Here is a 22,497-nt window from a genome sequence, read left to right as displayed (position 1 = left end):
GTCAACTTGAATCAATACATTTTTGTTTATTTTTTATTCATTTTGGGGCTTTTTAAGCCTTCACAAGAGCAACAGGAGAGTGGATAGAGTCTGGAAATAAGGGAGAGCGATTGAGGAGGGACGAGGGACAAAGGGGCCACAGGTTGGACCCAAATCTGCCCTGAGAGCGCACAAACCAGCTACCAGGCCGCTAGTGCCCCAAATCCATTCATTTTAACTTTATTTAAACAATATAAAATGGGACCTGAATTTAATTATTTGAGCTTCACTGTCATAGTTTGACAATAACTTTAAATTTTAACCTAATTCTCAAAATAAATGTTTCCTATGTGAGGACCCAAATCCATTTCAAAGACTTGTTCTCAATGGAAGGACATGTTGGTGTCCCTCTAATTTACTGGAGCTGAAGCATCTGATGTTGACCATAGACTGTAAAAATAACATTAGTTCAGAGAGAGCAATCAGTTACTGTTTAAGACATTTCAATAAGTACAAAACATGTTTTTTTTTATTGCAAAAAAACTGCAATTTTGACAAAAACGGGACTGTAGTACAAATGTATGTAAAACAATGCACACAGACTGCTCCTTATAGGAGTAAAAAAAACAAAAAACAAAGTGTGCTTTTAGACCAGCAGATAAACAGTGCAGCGGATCAGAAGGGTTTCTCACAGAGCTCTCCAATATTTCCTGGACTTCTGGAACTGATTGTTTCTGTAAACATTGGGATGTCCCTGTGTGCATCATCCAGATGTTTGGGTTTAACACCATTATATGGCCACTGAGTTTGTTTCAGTCTCTGCCTGACAGTTCTCCTCCCAGCCTCAGGGGGCGCTCTGACTGTGGATACAGCAGGGGCAGCAGTGCAGGGAGTCATGGATGAAGAGATCACACTCCATACAGAACACACTGTGACATACTGGACAGGTAAAAACCTACAAGCAGGAACATCAAAGAAAGATAAATACAGAGGAATTAAGAGACTGAAGCTGCAATAATAGACACTTAATATTACTCTCTTCTTTTATCTATTCTTTCATTTTCGAAATAGCTCCATGAGCACAAACATGCTCAAACTAGGATAAATACGAGATGCTTTTGAAAAATGAAGGGAGGTCAGAATGCAGACTGATGCAGAGCAGGCTAAACACTGAAGCTTCAGTGTTTAGCCTGCGTGCACACTGACTCGAGGGAGGAGGGGGCCGGGGAGACAGCTCCCTTTGATGTTTCGAATTTGGACTACAGTACGCATTTTAAACACTAGGTGTCAGAGTTACATTTGGTCCTTTAATAGCTCTTCCCTGATCACACCTCCACAGGTTCATTCTCTGAAAAATACTGAAATGTGGCGATTAAATCCCAAAGATATTGAAAACATGACTTTATTTGTCTACAGGTGTCAAAAACAAAAGCCTACCTCATTTTATTCAATGTGATTGTATTTTCATGTAAATTGCCTTTTATAAAAACAAGATTTGCCCTTAAAAAGTTTTTTTTTTTTTCCAAAACTTAGCTCCCGAGTAGGGGGAGGTTGTTTTATATTTGGAGGTTTATATTCAAGGCAAATGCAGTTTTTACATGACTTGGAATCAGTCATTCACTATAATCAAATCAGTAATTTTCTCAAACCTGACGTAGCTCCTTCAGATTGAAAAAAAGTGACAAGGAAACCTAACTATTTGTAACACGGTGGAGTGTGTTTCTGCTTTACTCACACTTTTGTCTTTCAGCTCTCCTTGACAAGCTCGACAGAACCTGAGACACAGGACAACAACATGTTTATACACATGGCAGTAAAATTAGAAAACACCAGCAGAGGATACAGACTGCTGTTCAGTAAACCACATATTGTACAGACTTTAAACATTTCAACCTTTTGTTGTCCTCTGTAATATAATTGTCAATCTCTTTGTTAAAAAGGCCAGCTCCGGGGTCGCCGGTGGCGCAGCGACAGTGCGCGCGACCCCATGTATTGAGGCTCAGTCCTCGCGAGCGGGCGGCCCGGGTTCGCGTCCGGCCTGTGTGCCTATTTCCCGCATGTCTCTCCCCGCTCTCTCTCCCCCTTTCCAACTCTATCCACTGTCCTCCCTCTCAAATAAAGGCAAAAAGGACAAAAATAAAACTTAAAAAAAAAAAGAAGGCCAGCTCCACTGCTCTAAACCTCCCCCCTCCAACAGTGGTAGGTTATGGCTTCGTAGTGTCTGGCAGTGTTTGACGGAGAGATTTTAGAGTTCATTTTTTTAAGAGTGACAGCGTTACAGAAAAGGGTGCTACTTTGTTTGATTTTACATTTTGTGTGCGTACATTTAAAATTGTACGTACATTTAAAAGTTAATCAGTGCTAAATCATCATGTTTAGAGTTAATTGCATAGCGTTTGATGTTAATATGGACCCTTAAGATCACATGGGTTTATACAGCTATGGTTTCTAGTTTGTGATGAGCCTCTGCTTAATATTTGACTGCTTCATTTAATTATTTAGTGCAACTTTCTAACATTATTTAGGATGTTAAGCATGTTATGTTTAACACTATTATATGTTTATCTTATTTATTCCTTTCAGAAACCACACACACACACGCGCACACACGCGCGCACACACACACACACACACACACACACACACACACACACACACACACACACACACACACACACACACACACACACACACACACACACACACACACACACACACACACACACACACACACACACACACACACACACACACACACACACACAGTTGTTATCTGTGTGTTTGTATCACCTGTCTCCTTGAACTTCCTCCACAGGACTCTCTGTGAAGGCTTCGAGGGGGAACAGGTGGTGGAAGGATCTGGCAAGATGTGGGGCCGACACCAGAGTCAAACCTTGAAGACAACCGACAATACAAACACCAGTTAAAGATATTCTTTTTCTCTTGGTTGGAGCGCTCCTTTAAAGGTCAAATATTATACAAAACACTCCCATGTTTTTCAAACATATCTCTACTCTGTCTACAAACCCCCCAATGATGAGAAAAGTCCATCCTCTCCATCTTTTGCCTGCTCCACTTTTTAGAAAATGTGTGCTCAAACAGGCCATTTGTCGACTCTTCCTTCATGACATCACAAAGGGTAGTAGCCCCTCCCCCAGGTGGGTGACACGCCCACAGCTAAGTGGTTGTTCTGCCCTATGAGTCCACATTTACATACACATGGTGCATTAAAGTCCAAGTCCTTCCAGAGAGGGGGCGTGGTCAGACACAGCTCATTTACATATTTAAAGCTACAGACACAGAAACAGCCTGTTCTGAGCAGGGCTGAAATAGAGGGGTTTATAGACATGATCAAATACAGGATCACAGTGGATTTAGAACAAGAAACTTTACAGACATGATTTGAGGAGTTTTGAGACTTATTTAAACTTGTTGCAAAGGAGGATAATACATGACCTTTAAAGCAGTGTAAAAGTACTGCAGTACTTCTAGTGATGTCTAAGGGAGATAACTGAGACGTACCACAGACTTTACACTCCACAGGGAGCTCTGTGTACTTGGCGTGACACTGCGGACAGAAGTACCCTGCCAAAGACAGACCAGGACCGCTGCTACTGTCCAGATGACTGAGAGAGAGAGAGAGAGAGAGAGAGAGAGAAGGAGAAAGTCATCACAAAGAGAATTCACCGTATTCCAATATGGCCGCTCAAACTCCTGTCCACATGCTTTATACCAAACTTTTTTACTCACGACATGCTGAAGGAAGGCTTGGCATCCTGGTCAGAGAGAGAGGCGATGATGTGCTGTGGAAAACCTGAACAAACACAAAATACAAATTCAGTGCGTCTGAAAGTCCTATTCAATAGATGCTGATATGAATCTAGATGAGGAGAAAACACTGCTTATTCACTGAGTTTACAAAAATGAATTGTTGGTTAATAGTTACTCTTCTGTCTAAGTATGTCTATGGGTGTTTAGAATAAATGTGAAAAGATGTTAAGTCTAATTCAGGATACACTTGATCATTTCTGCATGTAGATACAGGATATATAAATCGCTACATTTCTGATAAGGTCCTATAATATGCAAAATAGATGTTTTTCTATCACTAATATGAGTCCCTGGTCCTTCTACATGTGAAAAGCCCATCCTCTCCGTCTGTTGATGAAACAGGACCAGAGCCCCCCCAAGTCCTTCCAGAGAGAGGCGTGGACAGACACAGCGTTTAAAGCTAGTTTAGCTCCTAGACGATTTTGTCTTGTTCAGTATAACATGTGACCTATAAGTGATTATTGTCAGTGATCAAGAAATCAAGGTATTTATCAGTTCCTCTGGAGTCTGACTGCAGTCTGAAGAAGGTAACTGTGGGCACTGACCCATTCGTATCAAAGAGCACTCTGACGAGGAGCTGGCCGGAGGAGGTTTGACGTGCAGCATCAGCAGCTCTTTGAAGTGACTCTCGTCCAGGATGACGTGATACGATCCGCCCGTCTCTCTGGTCAGTACCGTGCAAACCCGCACCTCCGCTGACAGGCCGACCACCGACACACGAACCTTCAGAGACTTCAGAGTCTGTCGGAGGAGGAGGGACATTTATTACACGATTACAGATATACTGGAACGGACTGGTGACTGTGGACGTCGACGTGAGGGTTTGCAGGTGTTGAAGTTCACCTTGATGAGCTCGTAGATGTTCGCTGGGTCACACGTTGTGAGGCTGCTGAGGACGATCAGGATCTCTCTGCTCGTGTGTCCGGGCATGTGCCTTCATACAGAGACAGGCATGTAAAGCTTACCGACGGCTTATCACCATAAAGAAAACTGGAACATGAACACGCAGAACGTACTTCAGTGACTGTGTCGCCAGGTTCAGAGAGTTATAAAGTGACGGCTCTCCTCCACACACGGTGTCCACGGCCTTCTTCAGAGCAGCCGTGTGCTTCTTTGGATTTCCTGACGGTAAAACAAAAATGTTACACGTCACATAACATTGAATGTGCACGCAATTAAACATTACAACACTGCATTCTGTTTCCTGTTTGTCAGTAAGTTGTTCTTCGTTCTTTTGTTGACAGAGTGATTCTGTTGAACTCCACCCAGCACTGATATAAAGGCAAATACTCTCATTACAGCGTTGTATAGCAGACTCTGTGGCTTCACCTGCAATTTCCATGTTGTTTTTTTAACGTAACCTCAGGAGGCACCGCTCGCCCCCATCCAAATATGCATTGTATTTATGATAACAATTTTACCTGTTTTCACCAAAGTGCATAACTGTGATGTCATTTTTTTACTTTTCTTCTTGTACAAAGGGCTTCTTTAAAAGTGTTTCTGCTTCCTGTACCTTTTCGTTCCTTGTCTACGTCAGAGTGAAAAGGAGGGATGCCTCTCTACAGCGTGCTGCTCGAAACGAGAGCCTGAAGGAGGTTTTTTTAGGCTGACGTAGATATTAAGCAGAGAAGTTGTTAATCACAGATTGTGTGGTTGATCTGTGGAGATAGATTGACACGTCTTGTGTTCATCTCTTCGATGCAGTTATCAAACACTTCTGGAAAAGATATTTAGCAAAAACAAGACGGTCGATCAACTGGAAACTAACTGTGCATGTACCTGCGACACTCTGGAGAGTGAGGACGCTTGTTGTGATTCATATATAGCGCCCTCTGCTGGTGACAGCCAGACAGAGAACTGATGGTGTCATTTAACTCAAATTAAATGCTGTATCGAATAATATCAGCGCATATCTGTGATGAAATTAACTGATAGTCAGTAATAATTAATTAATACTGATATCAACTGATATAAGCGGCGGGCTGAGTCATCGGTCGGGCTCTTGCGTGAACAGAATAAAATAAACAGATGAAACGGATGCATGAATAAGTGTCAGAACCATCGAGTGCAGGGACCTTTGTCTTGATTTGAAAGTATATGTTTGTTAAATAGAGCTCATTCAGAGCACAGCCAAATACAATGAAAAGTCGTCTATGTGAAAAGAAAATATCGAGTCTGTAGGAAATGTAACAAAGTCAATCCTAAACTCACGTTGTTTTACTGGAAAGGAGATTCACGGAGTTACAAAAATAAATGAAATACACGTTTATAAAACTTCTTCTATCTTTTCAGACTGAGGACAGCGTACACTGATCTCAGATGTTTCCTATTATGTGCAGGGATAAAACAGAGAGACGGAGTGTGTCTGTCCGGGTCAGTGAACTCCTCACCTGCCAGCTCCGTCAGCTTGTCGGCTCGTTTATTCTTTGTGGTGATGATGCCGACCTGCGGACATGAAACACACAGAGTCACAAACAAACTTCAGTTTATCATCGCATCACGTTTGTCTGCAGGAGGCCACCAGCTCCTCTGCGTTTGTCTCCTAGTGACTGTTGTTCAGTACATTTAAACTTAAAGAATAAAAATATATATTTACATATATAACTGTCCATGAGGAGCCGGACATGACAACATGAATACATTACAAACCACTCAGAGGAATAAAGGGGCTTGATACCATGACAGAAAACAAAACACAGACCTACAGAAACAACCAATTATCTGTTTCAGTTAAAATATATAAATCATGTCTGAAAATTAAAAATCATCAGACATGTCGGCTTGGAATTGTTTAATAAGAATAAAACAATCTTAAAATGTCCTTTACAAAGATAAGAGGAGAGTTGTGAGGGGTGCAGCACCTCCCCTCCCGCTACGCAGCACATGATTCAGTCCTTTACTTAAACCTGCATTCATAACACTAACAGAGGTTTCATTTTGACTGGGTGAAACTGTAACGCTTGTTCAGTGTGAAACGTACCTGACTGATGGGGTTTTGGTCGAAGTATTCGTCGACGAAGGCTTCCATCAGCTGCAGAGAGGCGGAGAGAGGACGCAGTGAGCGGACCGTACTGAACGTTCTGGACTGACGCTGTGAGCTCAAAGATTTACCTTTAACGTGGCGGTGAGGCGGTTCGGCTTCAGGTCCTGGTCCTCCATACTTCTCGAGCAGTCGATCACCACGTAGAGGTGGCGCATCTGGACGCGGAGGACATCGTTTAACACGGACACGTGCTCAGGAACGAGACACTGAGACTTTATTCTAGCTGCTCACGCTAAAAGTTCACTTCCTGTCATCTGCCTTCAGTCCAGAGCTGTGAGCGCCAAACATTAAAAGTAATGAAGCGATCCAATGAGCATTTTATTAACCTTACATCTTAAAGAAACCTTCGTGAGGCTGCTAATGATGATTCATGAGCAGTTAGCCTAACGCATGGTGAGGTCAAAAGAAAAAAACTAAAAAAAGATAAACAACATTTTGTAGAGACTCAAAGTGTCTTTTTCTGATATATGCTCCAAAAAACGACCTTCAAAATCAGTGAACAATCCAACTAGTCAGCCTTTACTGTCATTATAGATGAAGGGAAAGGCTGATTTGCCAACCTTACAATACGTTACAGAGCGCGTGTGCTGTGAAAGACGTTTGCATTCAAAGTGATTGATTTGAATTTCTCTGATTCTGAGTGAAACACAAAGTTAGAGAGCGAGGCAGAAGTCACTCACCATCCCCAGCCGCACCTGTCCATGGCTCTCTATCACCCTGTGAGGAAAACACAGCAGCAGCTGACTCTGGAGTTACAATAACAATAGTTCTTCATACTTCATCAGAGATAATAATAATAATAATTTACACTTTATTAATCCCACGAGGGGAAATTCGGTTTACACTCTGTCTAACACACACATAGGCCGAGATACACACTCATGCACAAACAGGGTTCTAGTGACATGCATTAATGGAGAGCTCTCAGAGTGAGGGGGCTGCCCACAGCGAGCGCTCCAGAGCAGTTTTGGGGTTCGGTGCCTTGCTCAGGGGCACCTCGGCAGTGCTCAGGAAAATGGACTGGCACCTCTCCAGCTACCAGACCAGTTTCCGGACTTGGTCCGTGCCGGGACTTGAACCGGCGACCCTCCGGTTCCCAACCCAAGTCCCTACAGACTGAGCTACTGCCGCCCAGTAGAGAGCAGTCATCTTTAGATCAGTGGTGAGCGTTAGATAGAAAAGTCTCCCTCACATCAGTCCCTCAGCTCGCTGTCTCTTCATGTAAAACAAAGCAGATCAACACCACTGCAAACATCAAGCTTCATATAAAGAATCAGTGAACGACCTTATTTCTGCCAGTTAAAAGGAAGTTTTTTCTTGCCACGCTATGACGGATTAAGAGGGGCTCTTGTAATATAGCAATAAGTAAGGTCCTTTACCTGCTTTTTGTAAACAGAACGATGAGCATGGTCTTGTTACCTGCTCTTTTCTTAATTCTCTTCTTAATTTTACCCAGAGGGCCAGATTATATAACCATTATTGACTTTTAAACTCCGACAGAGTAACTGCATGCATGCACTCTATCACCTTTTCCTTTTGGACTGGAACAGGATCTCTTCCACAGTGGCTTTGAGTGATCCGGACTCGTCCTCCTTCAGGACCTCCCTGCACACCCACAACAACAACAAGTTACACATACTGTACACATCCAGTGTGGCGTCACATGAAAACACACAGCTTTACCATGTCCTCTCGTAGCCGCCCTCCCAGCGCTTGGCTCTCTCCGGTTCTTCGTCCATTCTGTCTGCCGATCAAAAAACACCGAACCAACGATGTGAAAAACAACAGCTTCACATGAACACACGTCTTCTGCTCCGGGCTGTAAGACACACGAGATGAGTCAGGGCAAACGCTTCTGTTCAAAGACGCACAAAGAGAGAAACAAACGCTATTCTGTTTCATTGTGAGGGGAGTTCGCCCTGACGCTCAATGAGTCAATAAGAGAAAACAACATGTTTCAGAAAAAGCAAACTCCAGGCAAACCAAACAATTTATTGATGTCTTGATGGAAAAGTTATTCAAAATTCTAGTAAGACATTAGTTTGGTGTAAGCAGGAAGTAAAAAGTTGTTCTTGGGTAACATAACGTGCACAGTGCTTTTCACAAGGATCAAAGTTAAACTAAAATAAAACGTAAAGGATGAGTCTGACGTGACCCAGTGTCACATAAATCTACATTTATAGATTATTTTACAAGGCTAATTAAGTGAACCCAGTATCCTAAATCATTATATCCTTATTAAAAGTAAACCGTATCATGTTGCTATGGTTACTAAAATCAATACTGAGTCCTTAGTAAAACTTCACAGAGAAGAAACAAACTATTTAAGCATAACTAAAAACAGTCCAGGCTGAACTTGTCATTGCCTTTAAAACGAAATGATCGGATAAGAACATGATTTTATTTTGTCTAAGTCTTTAAGGTCAAATAAAACATTAAAGTGACTAAATAAGGTTTGGTCATCTATGAAAACAGATTTTTGTGGAGATTTGTCTTGGACTCTAATGTGCAGCCAAACATGCAGCTGTTTCAATCAATAAATAAAAATAAGAGAAAAAAACGTAAAAAGTACAAAAAGGCTCAAAGCAGAAACATCTACAAACACAGGTAGAAATGACAAAGAGAAACTACCTGTATGTCTAAACCATGGCTGTACAGTCAGTAAATATCATACTGTGCTTCACATTAATCTATATATTATAATAATTATTATTATCCAATAATAATAATAACCTAACTTAGCAAAAGCTAACAAGCTAACTATTAGCTCTCAGCGCTGTTGAGTAAATAAATGTAATTAAACAGATACAAACTCGACCTGGAGTGGTGTTTTGATAAGTAAAATCTACAGACTTCACAACTTAATAATTAGAGAGAAACAATAATTAGAAAGTGTTTCACTGATCTGATTAAAACCACAACATGTACCTGATGCGCTGCAGCTCTTCTCTGCTCTGATTGGTCGACTGAACGCCGGCTGGTTCAGCGGGTTTTTGTTTCCGGACAGAAACATGCTCTCTAACAATGTTATCCGCCCAGTAATAAATAAGGTTACACAGAGATAAACACACTGTGAACATGATATTGTACTGATTTAGTTTGCTGCTCCCTTTACATGAAACTAATAACCCAAGCCTCGACTCTTCATGAGCTGCTCTGATTGAATGACTTGAAAGTGTTTTAAATGACTTGGGGGAAAACATATGGAAAGATGTATTATAAATATTTGCTGTCTTTGAATGAATTACAATCATATTTGTTTGTATTTCATTTGTATGTAAGGCTGATAATTGTTCGTCAGAAACTTTTGTTTATGTGTGCTGCCTTGAGATTTCTAATCTCAGCTCGATTTTCCTGGTAAGCCTGAATAAAAGTAATAATAATAATATATATATTAAATTAATATTTAACTACACTAGTCTACTAGTGGTAAATAATAGAAATAATATGCCTGATTACAGTTTATGTATTTCTGTTGCTATGTCCCTGCTAAATGTCCATATTGCATCTATCTGTGCCCACTTTTTGTTTTAGTCTGTTATTCATACATAAACCCTCCTCAGGACTGAGATTTGTAAATTAGTATTCTCTCTACACAGTTACTTACAAGGATATTTTCAGGTTGTTTATGCATATTGTACATGTCCCTATAAACCACAAATAAGTACATGAATAAATTAATAAATAAATAGCTGGGCAGGTCATTCATGTTTCAAAACACAAGGCAAGCAGCTCATCGATAGCTGAAGTGGTTTTATTCAAAGCTTATACCTGCTTTCTCCAAAACAAATCATGCTACAACAGATAAAACGGAAATATACATCAGCAATTTAGATAAAAATAAGAGTTATATGCAGAAAACCTTTACAATAACATCTGTTGACACGGCTGGAGAGGAGTTGTTCATTTGCTTTTGAGACAGTAGAAATGAGAGATGTGAAAGAGTTTTCACATGTACAAAAAACAGTTCAAACATCTCTAAGAAACCTCGAACAGAAAATCTGAAACTGTTTTCAAAGGTTTAAAAATCAACATTATTTACAAGCTTCCTTCTGATGCAGATCCATGTCTCCTCTGATTGTCGCCTTCGTACACATGAAACGGCCACGCAGGGGTTTTTTTTTATAAAAAGCAATAAAAGAAGCACAAAAAGTGCTTCATTAAAAGTACCAAAATAAAACATCACCTCTCTCACGTCACTTCATGAGAGGAACAAATACAATAAAATTCATGTTTCTTCACATAACTCACAGAGGCTGAAGACTGTCATAAAAAACAATGCACACTTCCTTCACGCCCTCGCTTTGGGAACACTTCTTCTGACTGATTCAGATTGAAAACAAACAAACAGTTTCTCACACAGCGGGCTGAGAAGCTGCAGATTTGTGTGATTTTGAGGACTCAAGGTCGGCGGTCGTACTCGCTGATCTTCCTCTTGATGTGCGACAGTTTGGAACGCAGATATTTACACCTCTTCTTCTTTGTCTCGTAATGTGGGGACTGGAGGGGAAGAAGAAGAAGAAAAAGAAGAAGAAGAAGAAGAAGAAGATGGACTTTATTAATCCTGCGAGGAGAAATTCAATTTTACACTCCGTTATTGAGACAGGCTGAAATACACACAACATCCTGAGGATGTGCACTAATAGAGCGATGCGAGAGTTGAGTGGGCTGCACTCAGCGAGCGTTCCTGAAACCAGAGGTGTCTTGCTCAAGAGCACCTCTGCAGTGTTCAAGAAGTGAACTGTTTTCAGAGACTATACAAATGAATATACATTTAAATGGAGTTAAAAGAAATTCTGCTGGAAAATAAGATGGACGCCTACCTTCTTGATGTTTTTCAGTTTAGTGTATTCGTCCATGGCATCCTGAGATTAGAAAGAAATATATTTTTTTAATTGCATCATAGAGAGGGAAACATCAACTCAAAATGCTTGAAGTATAACATTCAATTCTCACTGGATGAAATGTTCACTGTTGATATGTGTAACTTTATCAAAAGGCACAGGAGTAAACTCTCGACATTGTCTTTAATCAGAACTTCTTACTTCATCCCACTTAATCAAAGGACTGAGACATGTGTGGAGTCCGTTAGTCAACATTTTAAACGTAACTAATGAGAAGTGACAACAATTGTTATTTTGTCTCTTGTTTTGAACTTTTCACACAGCGCGAGCACAGTTTTATTTCAGAAGAAAGTCGGACTCACCAGAAACTGAGGACTGCCCTCGGCGTGTCGGTCCAAATCCCGGTCCAGCTTTGCCAGGTCGTGATTTATGCTGTCCAGCTCGGCCTGCAGACTTTTGTACTCCTGATGGTCCCTATCAAACTCTCGCTTGTAGTTCAGACGCTCTTGTTCGTCCACGATGGAAGGAAACAAACTGCAGGTGACAAAGGAGTTCAATCATCATGAAAACCTTTGCAAATGAAATGCAAGTTCAACAAAGTCAAAGACAGCGTCTTTCACCTTGTCGATAATCTCCCAATTCTTACTACCTCTGAACATCAAATTCTTCTCATTTCACTCACACGCTGAAGTCCTCCTCCTCGTCCAGGTCGTCTCCAGACTCCATACCGGGGTCATAGTCCCTCAGATTGGGCTTCAGGAAGCCCACAGAGCTGCTGATATCTGAGTCTCTGCAAAAATAAAAATGTAAACATTAATGTCAAGCCTTTAGGACTGTGTTCCCTGCCTCATATTTTGTCAGATCGAGGTGCAGAAACCGACATTTTTATTCGTCAAATATTAAAAGATGCAGAGAAGACAATATTAGAGAATGTGGCGTCTCATAAATGCATTCGACTGTTACTTCTGTTTAATACAGTCCGGTAAAGTGAGCCCACATTTTGTCATGTTTTGCCCGTTTAGAGCAGAGCTGGAGTGTAAACACGCTGTTACACAACATCAAAGCTCCTGATAGCAGCAGATAGACAGACACCGAGTCACCTGCTGTTTCAATGATCAACAGGAACCAGTGTGCATGTGATCAGCTTTAGTCTAAAATGTTTATAACCCAAAGAGTCTAAATGTTTTCTCTCTTTAATCTAATTCAATAAAAAAATTAATTAATTTTAATAATATAACCTTAAAGCACACACCGGGAACTTTATATTGCAGTATCAATACTTTTCATATATTTCAGCACAGAATAGCAGTTCAGCTTTAACCCCTTATAAACCTTTTATTCACCTGTATGAAGCAGGATTTTAACTGATAAAGGTCTATTATAATGTAAGGCTCATGATGACAAAAACGTCAGAGTTATTATCATGATATTTGCTGCTGTGTTCAGTTTAGCCTGACTTCATGCAGCTCTGGTCTGAAAAGGTCAGGATAAAGAAGGAGGGCAGAAAACGGCCGTTCAAACGTGCAGCTTGTTAAAAATATCTGGGAGTCTGATGTTTAACTCACCCCGGCAGGTAGAGAGGTTTGTTGTTGTCCAGCTGGTCCAGAAAGTCTCTGGACCCCCTGAAATGAGGATTTGGGTCGTTCAAAGGCACCTCGGGGTCACCAGACACTTTACTCACCTGAGAAGAGAGACAGGTCCAACAGTTCTTATCAGAGTAAAGACACAAGTGCAGAAAACATTCAAGTGACACTCCACTCATCTCACAAGAGATGATCCGTTTTATAGTGTGTGTGTGCGTGTGTGCGTGTGTATCCTCTTCTGTGACTCTCAGCTTTTTTTTTTTTAAGTCTAAAACATATATTTTGATCGTGTCATCAGATTTGGCATGAAGACAGCATGTTTATAGCAGACAGAGCTGAACGTCTACGACTCCGCTCAGCTCTTCATGTCTGTTCCCACTGTGACTGAGTCGCTGCAGAGCCTCAGCATGTCAGGCTGTAAACCTCATCAACAGAGTCTTTCAAATGAAGGATGTCAAAGTTACAATACTTTTTACTTTTATACTAAATGTTGCCAACTTTTTTGGTTTGCAAAAAAACAAGAAATAACCCAATACTGCGTGTTCAGGATTTCTTCTGACGTTGCCATGGTATCGTTAGAGGTATTTATATCGTTAGATGTTTACTCCGTCCTATCAAAGTCTAAAATTATAATTTCATTGTAACCATACTTTTAATGATTGTTCATGGTGTATAAGGATTTTATTAGATTTCATGATTGAGCTTTCTTGCTCTTAAACAAACAGACCGAGTTTAAAAAAAACAACAACAGTCAAAGCACTGAATAAAGCAGCAGCCTGTATTGCTTTAAATCAACTCTTTCGAGCTTTGGGTGGCTGAGAAGAGACTTTAGATCCTTTAGAACTGGGAAAAAAAGACAATTTACAGGAGTCAAATAAAAGAAGCAAAGAGCACTCTTTGCTGTTGTAGTTTTTCTCATTAGGACGTGTCGTTTGACATCTATGAGCTGCAGGCGAGAACAGCTGCTATTTTAAAATCTTGGGTATTCAATCAGCATGGAGAGTTTAATGAGGAGGGTCTGACTCTTACTTACTTTGATCAGTCTTTAATATGCCAACAGGCTTCTAGTATCGTCATTCCTTCATTTGTCATAAACTTAAATATATTAAAATTCAACAACACATCACGTTTAGACTTCAGGCTCTTTACTGTATTTACATCCTTTTAAAAAATGTCTAGCCTGCGGATTCAGTCAGGTTTACCTGAGGCGGCTCTATTTAACGCTTCATAAACCTTACTCTCCATATGATAAACATTCAGCTGTGTGTGTTTTTTTTCTCTGGACCGACCGGTCCGTCCGCTTCTGCCTGCATGCCTGAATACCTGTGATCCCATCCCTGCATGAAGAGGAAGCTGAGACAACGTTTGTCAGTCACAAAAGCTGTGTGCTGGGAAACGTCACACAGCTGGAATGAAAACTGAAGTTAAAACTTAAAACATGTCCCTGTCCTCACACACACACACACGCACACAACACATGAAGACACTTTCACTGGAGACACTTTACTGTCCTCTTCTGTTGTACATGTACCCTCCAGGGTTTCAGCGTGGTTCAGATATTCTAACAGATTTTGTACACATCATCTGACAGCACAACAAACACGCTGCAAATGAGAGTGAGTCAAAAGACCACACCCAGAAACTACAAATGAAACCATCCTCACCTGACAAAAGACACACACACACAAACACACACACCTATGTTCGTCCACTGACTAAACTAATAAGTCACGTTGTTTCTGCATCTTCTTCAGGGTTGTGTCAGATTTTTTTTAACGTTTAATGTTCTCTTGCATGTTTGTTTTCTTAGAAAAATAACTGTATTTGTACATGATCATAGCTGCAGGATATTGATCCCTCAGTGGACCTCATGGCTGCATGGAGATCATCAAGCTTGTTTAAAAACACGTTTGCCAAAGATGTATTTTTGCAAAGTCCCAAAGATCAAGAAGCGCAACGTTTTTTTTGTTTTTTTTTACTAGATTTTAACAACACATTTAAGAGACAATGGGCCAAAAAAACTAAAGCCAAGTTATAGTTACATACATACTCATTTGGCTTTATTCTCTGTTTAATTCTAAGTATGTTTCACAAACTAATTTGATTATGCTCGTCTTAGTTTCCTTTCACTCTCCTATCTAAACACACACTCACCTCTCCTCTCTTCATACCTTTATTATTTGAGGTTTCTGCTCCTATGACATCATTGTTCAGCAGTACGTTTTATTAAAAACACTCAAAACAAGCTGCTGGTTTGTAAAAGTTTCACTTGCTATTCTGTTCAGGAGGCTTATCGTTGATGACAGCTCATCACAACAACAGACATGTCAGTCAGATAACGGCCACACAAATTAAAACACACTCACCCACTCTCCGACGCTGTTGTGGGGACCTTCACTGATGACCCTCACCTCCTCCCACAGGACACGTTCCCGGCCGTAGCGCCTGATTTGGTTACGAGTGTTCACTGCGAACACCAGCAGGATGATGAGAGCCACAAACACCAGGAAGCCCAAGACGATGGCGATGGCCTGAGGGGAGAGCGGGACTCAACATCAGCCAGAGGAAATGATTTATTCGTAGTTTGACATTTGCACAAAACTCCTGAAACGAATCCAAATATTTCAGCTGAGCTGCATGAACACAAGCTGCTCACACGTAGCCCGATATTTTAGTACATTTACTGTGTCAAGTCAAGGTGAGCTGACGTTAATCATCACAAACCTTTAAACAGTTTTATTATTCTTTTCATTGAATCTACTACTTATCATCTATTTGTTTTTCCATCAGTGACATATTTAATGTACCGTAACTTGCAAATTACGAATGTTATTTATCTGAATGAATTTGAATGTTTAATATTAGTAAGTCATTCAAATAACTTTGATACATTTTAATTACCATAAATGAATTGCTCATTACCGCTCAGAAAAAGAAGCTAATCCAAAGAAACTTTTTAAAGCACAAAAAAAAACGATGTACAGAAAATCAAAAGGAAAAAAAGGAAATTCGGGATAATTCATAAAAAAAAGTTATGTTAGAAGCATCTAAATTGGTGTTTGGGTTTAAAGACTGCAGCCCTGTGGGGTTAGAGCTTTTTTGGGGCGGGTCATTGCATTTAAAGAGACACACACCAAAACAGAGCGTTCTGAGAGAGCTGGTTTCTACAGGGTTAAAACCTCCTTCATGTTATATTTTGACCAAAGCACAGCACAGGGAGGAGGTTTGAAAAGGGGTATAATATGTTCTCTTTAAAGCAAATCAAATTTGATTAATACCAGTAGATGAATCTGTAGCCCCTGTGACTGCCATCTCCAGCCAGGATATTTACACCCATGTGCCGTTTCACCTTTAATCTGAATGTTTCTGGGGCATGATGGGGGGAAGGAAGTGATTCCCCCCCTGTACCGTCTTCAGGGACACTTTAATGTTGCCCACCACATGTATAAGCTAATTGGATTTTTCCATCAGTGCACCTCTCGGCACCATGGAAAGTGCTGCAGCAGATGAAAAATCATGTCTCCCAAGATCAACCAAACCATCGATTGCATTTGTGTAATACAGTAGAACATGTTCATGTGTCTATTGTCATATGAAAGACCTGCACTGGTCACACTAGTTGGTAAAGGTGCACTCCTGAGCAGTCTTAAGTTTGGTTGTCTGCCACACTGAAGGTCCCAAAGGTGCTACTTCCAGCCTGTACCCACCGTTTGCATTTGCTCATTTGAATATGGTTTTGTGTGTCTCCCTGATAAAGGACACAAACTGGAGGTGTTTACAAAACACTCACTTCCTTTTCGTCATTACAGCTAGCCTACCAGTCCTGTTATTATGATTAGCTGGGCTAGCTAAACAACAGCCTGACACAGACTGACACATACAACAGTGTTGACCTGTTACTGGTGGTGCTTTACTATTGGTTAAAACAGAAACAGCCTCGTCATTGATTGAGAAACAGATAAATCAGTGTTGCAAGCATGGTGTATTGTTTTGGTATTTGGATTGGTTGAAACCAGGACAGCGACTGTTGAAACACGGGGACATAATGTTTTATGTATAATATTTGTCAGGACTTGTGATACAGAGTTTAAATTTGAACTGACCCGGAGCAGCCGACTGAAATGTTCTTAAATTCTTTGCGGCGCATCTGTGAAAAAGGCTTTTGTGAGCTTGTAGAAAAGCTTTTTAGTGTAAGCAGAGTAACTTTGCAACCCAAAAGATAAAACAGCGTGCCGTACCTCCTGTGGCTCAACCACGCAGTAGTGGTACAGGTACTGGTTGATGAAGAGGCCCGTCTGGGCCTGGGCCTGGTTCTGGTTCTGGAACTGGGCACACAGCTGCTGGATGTAGCTGTAAGAGATGGAGCCTGTGGACTGAGCGGTCGGGTTCACGGCCACCAGGTACACGATGGTGGCGATGATCATAAGAAATGCCAGGATGGCGCAGATGATTGCGGTGGCGAGGTAGAAATTTGGTTTCTGGGCAGTACTTTGCCTGGAAACCACCAACACGAAGATGATGAGCACCGTGATGAAGGTGATGCCGGCGATGGCTATAATGAAACCTTTTCCAGTTTTTGGATCCATCTGCTGATTTCCTCCGTAACTACTTCCAACCCCGCCATACGAACTGCCATACACTCCGCCAATAGAGCCGGCACCGTACGAGCCGCCACCATACGAGCCGCCGAAACCAGGAACCAGGCCGGCTCCGCCACCAAGACCCGTCAGGCCCATGTCATAGTCCCAGGCAAGTGTGGAGGCCACACACGCAAACACAGCCACACACATGATGATGATGATAATGCTCAGTATCTTCATCACACCAGGAGGAGACGTCCAGCGGTAGAAGTGCAGTAACTTCTCTCCAGGGTAGTAGGAGAAGGCGGGGTTAGACATGAACTCGCTGTGTCGGTGTCTGCTGCTGTGACTGAGGAGGAGAAGAGAAGAGATAATGAAGGATGAAGAGGAGGAGAGAAAACATCAGGATGAAGAGGAGGAAAAGAATAGAAAAAGAAAAGACCAGGAAGAAAAGGAAGAGGGAGAGGTTAAGACCTTTTCGTTGAATTTATTTAAAATTATTTTTTTATTTTACACTAACATATTCCAAATACCAAACACCTGATTCTTATTTGGTTGTTTTCTCTGCAGAAAATTAGCACTAAGAGGGTCAGTTTTGTTTTTCAAAATCTCCAGAAAATGACTGAAACTAAGTCGTTATCGCAGGAAAAGTCGCGATGTCATCCTGAAATAGAGAGATAAATCTGTGTGCTTGAAAATAACGGAACTGAAATTTACTTGTCAGCACTTTAAGACTAACCTAAATAAAATGTACAGATGTGTGTCCTCTCAGGGCTTCCATAGAAAAGGACAAATGGTTAAAGTAACGAGCATTGAAGCATTCAAAGAAGCATTGATTGTCAGAATAAGATCCGAAAATTCAACAAAATTAAGTTCATTCATAGTTTAACAACAGAAAAACACATTTTAACTTCAGAATAAATAAAATCATTGTTTCCTATAAGTACTACAATTAGAAAATTATTTATTATTGCAAACAATAAAACACCAGTTATCTAAAGAGATAAACATTCTGTTGACGATGTTTCCCCACAGAGGTCTGAAGTTCAGACAAACGCTCGAGGCACGAGGGAACAGTTCATAAGAGAAAGAAAAATGGACGTACTGTTCTCTGCCGCTCGACTTGTACGGTCGATGGTTTCTAGGCATGATGACGTGAAACTGGAACTTTACCTGTAAATTTAAAGAACACACACCGCTGTTAGTCCTGAAAACATATTGGCATCTTATTTCTTTCGATATGGGTACGATATAAAAGGAGAGTCCAGTAACAACGATTCCAAAAACAATGAAAAAATGTTGAACCCCGTTTTGATACCACAACAACAGCATTTGAAGAAATACTGAGTCATTTCTTGGAATGACAGAAAAACAGGAAAACTCCTGTGAACTGTTAAAAGACAGAACAATACAGCCGTCCCTGCAGCATTTGGTTAAAAATCAAACTGATGATCTTTTGTTTGTGTTTAAAGCTTTCACGATCTACTTTAAATACTTCTCCACATGCAGCGTTCATTCATTACTTTAAATCAGCACTGTTTATTCTGAAGAGACACATTTTTTAAAATAATTATAAAGTCAATAATCAAACAATTAAAATAAAAAGGTAAATATATATTTTAATATATATCAACGTTTTAAATGTACCAATCAGGGTGATGGTTTGATAGAATAAGATGAATAAGGTAAATCAAATCTTTGATAAATTGATGGATGTCACTGACAATACAGTTTAAACAGACTTCAGATGAAGAATTATTTTGTCAAACTTCCAGGCTTAGGAGAGATAATAAAAAACAAGCTTTATAGTCTTCTCTTTCCCAAGACCAACTGGAGGTTTACCAAGTATGATCTACTTTTAAAGATGTTTTTTTTACTTTGTTTTAAACCATTTCAATAATGATCTAAGTTGTGTTACTATTAAGTGTCAGGAACACATGATATAAATCTTAAAGTGAGTAAACTATTAGTCTATTAATTGACTTATGCATTCAATTGAGAACATTTAAAATCTGCTGGTTTTCAAACAAATGAGAAGAAATTAAAAAAAGAAAAAAAAACCCTGATTTTCTGAGCAAGAATGAGAATTTCACACGTTATACATTTTTGTTTCTCGCTGCTTTTGCTCAGTTTTGAGCCACACAAACTATTTTAACTCAACATTTAGAGGTGCCTCTAATTGAGGGCAGCTTTTATGTGCAGCAACAGGAGGCTGGTAAGAGAGACTATAGGCCTTGACTTTTCAGTGAAGTGTAATGGTATAAAACATGTAAAAAGCAAAATATAAGACCTGAATTAGTTGTAGTTTAGATAACCAAATACGATTTTTGTCTGGTAAATGCAGCTTATATTTGTGGCAATGAGATACTTTGGGTTAGAAGTTAGACAAACACACTCATTCAGATTGAAGTTGTTGTTGTGTTTTTTTTGCAGTGTTGCTTCAGGATGTAAAGTGGAGGCTGCTCAGAGGATACAGGAAGACATTCATTCACTGTACAACATGTGTGATAATCTGTACATCATTGACTTTTTCTAACTCTTTGATGGACATCTGGCTTGAATGAAGTCCAAATAGCCTCCTGCTGAGGTGAGCCTGCTGCTCCTATGTCTCCTGATGTTTGTGGTAAAAACACAGCAGCAGCTAAAGTGGGTGGAGAGATACTGACACACATACAGAGTCTGTCTGTTTCAAACATGATCAGCTGATAAGTCAGAGAGAGAGCAGGGTTAACTGGTTTCACACTGAAACTAGTCACTCCACAGTCAAGCAGGAGGGATGTTTTAAAACACATTCTTCATACAGAGCCTCCAATCCGCTAAATGAGAGCTATAGCTGCTTCTTCACATCATGTCGCCTACAGTAAAAAAGAAATGTATGAACCCATCATGCAGCTGACACTCAAGATCATTTCAGACAAAGTGTTTCCTTTAAGATGGATAGGATATTTATTGTAAACCCACGAGACAAACACGTGCACGTAAGGTTAGTTGTCTCTTTTTAAGTGATATCCTCAAATTGCAGTTTTAACGCGGTTTAATATTGTTTTAATTTTTAAATGGACTCACCTCGTACGATGAACAGTGTTATCCGGACAACAGGAGACAGACGATCCGCACAAACAACTGAGCGCGCGACCGCTCAGGTAGTACAAAGAGACGCGCCTACAGGTGTGTGCGCGTCACGTGGTCTTTTCTTCTTCCTCCTCCTCCTCCTCAGGTCACACAGGACGAACCTGTCTCCCTTTCTTCCCCTCCTGCAGCATTTAGAGCAACATAAAGACAGGTGTATGGTTTACTCTCACTCCCAACGAGCCCTCGAAAGTCATAATTACTCTTTTATTGTTCAGCGTGTTCAGAGTTTCTGCTGTGAGGGATGGACAAACATGTGACTGTTAATATCACATAATGAGTCAAAACACTGCTTTTTAATTTAGTTAGTAGGCTATTCCATTTAGTGTGACTGTCGATATTTTAAGATGTTCATTGGGTAGGCCATATTTTTTATTTTTAAATTTGCTTTTTTATTTCTCTAATTTTTAACAACTAGCTAAAATCATATAAAGAGCTGCTCCATTTTAATATTGTCTCTTTTTTAAAACTGTTTTCCCAGTGCTTCTCAGTGTTTGTTTAAATTAATTCTATAACAACAGAACAGATAATCCGAGAGTTTGTTCTTCCATAACTTTTACTTATTGAATCATCATTTTCCATTTTTTAAAATCTGGAAGTTTGTGTCATTTGTTAGCCTGTATTGTTTAGTCTTCTCTTTTCCAAGACCAACTGGAGGTTTTCCAAATGTTATCTACTTTTACAGATATGTTTGTTTGTATTTTACTTTGTTTTAAACCATTTCAATAATGATCTGAGTTGTATTAATATTAAAGGGATACTTCACCCATTTGCATGAAGCTGTGAAAAACACATTTTTCTCGTCTCAGGGCAAAATGAGGGCTGGATTCACGGCCATTCAACACTACTACCATGTTTCTAATGATACACAGCTTCATGTAAATGGGTGAAGTATCCCTTTAAGTGTCAGGAACACTTGTTATAAATCTTAAAGTGAGTAAACTATTAGTCTATTATTTAACTTAAGCATTCAATTGAGAACATTTAAAATCTGCTGGTTTTCAAACAAATGAGAAGAAATTAAAAAAGGAAAAACAGCCCTGATTTTCTGGATTAATAACATTTTGTTTCATCTTAATAAAATAGATTGTTGTAATTTGGTTAAATGTATGCACTTCTGTACATTTGATTTGAAATTCAATTCAAAGTATTTCTCTTTTTTTACACTTCTGCGTTTTTGTTCTGATGTAACCTGAGGCCTGAAAAGCCGTCACACTGCTTCAGTCTTCAGAATAAGATCAACAGGAAAACGCCTCCAGTGCTGCAAAACCTGACACCTAAAAAAAGAGACACAAACACACCCAAGCTCAGTAAAACCTGTCCTCCAGGCTGACAACCTGCACAGGTATAAGACACAGGGACACCAGCGGCCATTTTAGAGGCGGACACAGGTGTGTAGTGAGTGAGGCAGAGCTGCAGCATCAAGTTGAGTCATTAAACATGCAAGGTTTCTGATCTTCACGTCTTCTACAGATTATTTACCAGCACCAAACATTCATGAAATATAC

At 40.1% G+C, this 22,497-nt stretch overlaps 2 protein-coding genes across 4 annotated transcripts; both read right to left on the bottom strand.

Annotated features, from left to right (window-relative positions):
* Positions 1-486: 486 nt before the first annotated feature.
* On the bottom strand, positions 487-9,852 carry gtf2h2 (general transcription factor IIH, polypeptide 2). Of its 3 annotated transcripts, none has more exons than XM_079347641.1 (15): positions 9,782-9,852; positions 8,537-8,672; positions 8,381-8,458; positions 7,534-7,570; positions 6,922-7,008; positions 6,791-6,841; positions 6,201-6,255; positions 4,827-4,932; positions 4,654-4,744; positions 4,356-4,551; positions 3,730-3,793; positions 3,502-3,605; positions 2,770-2,872; positions 1,715-1,754; positions 487-934 (listed from the first exon to the last, which is right to left on the bottom strand). In XM_079347641.1, the coding sequence occupies exons 2-15, from the start codon at positions 8,590-8,592 to the stop codon at positions 824-826; spliced, it is 1,179 nt and encodes a 392-aa protein (XP_079203767.1). In that variant the 5' UTR covers positions 8,593-8,672; positions 9,782-9,852; the 3' UTR covers positions 487-823. The 3 variants fall into 3 exon arrangements, with proteins under 3 accessions (XP_079203767.1, XP_079203766.1, XP_079203768.1); XM_079347640.1 differs by having other exon boundaries at positions 8,537-8,597; positions 9,782-9,840; XM_079347642.1 differs by having other exon boundaries at positions 8,537-8,665; positions 9,773-9,821.
* A 739-nt stretch (positions 9,853-10,591) lies between these two features.
* On the bottom strand, positions 10,592-22,323 carry oclnb (occludin b). Its single transcript, XM_079362543.1, has 10 exons — positions 22,291-22,323; positions 20,927-21,114; positions 18,966-19,033; positions 17,519-18,209; positions 15,647-15,811; positions 13,263-13,378; positions 12,380-12,487; positions 12,060-12,231; positions 11,677-11,718; positions 10,592-11,353 (listed from the first exon to the last, which is right to left on the bottom strand). Exons 3-10 carry the CDS (start codon positions 19,007-19,009, stop codon positions 11,255-11,257), a joined length of 1,437 nt encoding a protein of 478 aa, XP_079218669.1. The 5' UTR covers positions 19,010-19,033; positions 20,927-21,114; positions 22,291-22,323; the 3' UTR covers positions 10,592-11,254.
* Positions 22,324-22,497: the final 174 nt, after the last annotated feature.

The sequence above is a fragment of the Symphodus melops genome, assembly GCF_947650265.1.
Source record: "Symphodus melops genome assembly, chromosome: 1".
NCBI lineage: Eukaryota > Metazoa > Chordata > Actinopteri > Labriformes > Labridae > Symphodus > Symphodus melops.
The sequence above is the reverse complement of the archived record's forward strand: the minus strand, read 5'-3'. Positions and strand labels throughout refer to the sequence as shown.

Excerpts from the sequence above, each read along its gene's own strand:
- gtf2h2 (XM_079347641.1), bottom strand. The coding sequence starts at position 8,592 with ATGGACGAAGAACCGGAGAGAGCCAAGCGCTGGGAGGGCGGCTACGAG. Across the intron at positions 7,009-7,533 it reads GACAGGTGCGGCTGGGGATG|ATGCGCCACCTCTACGTGGT; the intron begins GTGAGTGACTTC and ends CTCCGCGTCCAG. Across the intron at positions 4,933-6,200 it reads CAAGCTGACGGAGCTGGCAG|GAAATCCAAAGAAGCACACG; the intron begins GTGAGGAGTTCA and ends TTTTACCGTCAG.
- oclnb (XM_079362543.1), bottom strand. The coding sequence starts at position 19,009 with ATGCCTAGAAACCATCGACCGTACAAGTCGAGCGGCAGAGAACA. Across the intron at positions 15,812-17,518 it reads GCGTGGTTGAGCCACAGGAG|GCCATCGCCATCGTCTTGGG; the intron begins GTACGGCACGCT and ends CTCTCCCCTCAG. Across the intron at positions 11,719-12,059 it reads AGGGCAGTCCTCAGTTTCTG|GATGCCATGGACGAATACAC; the intron begins GTGAGTCCGACT and ends TTCTAATCTCAG.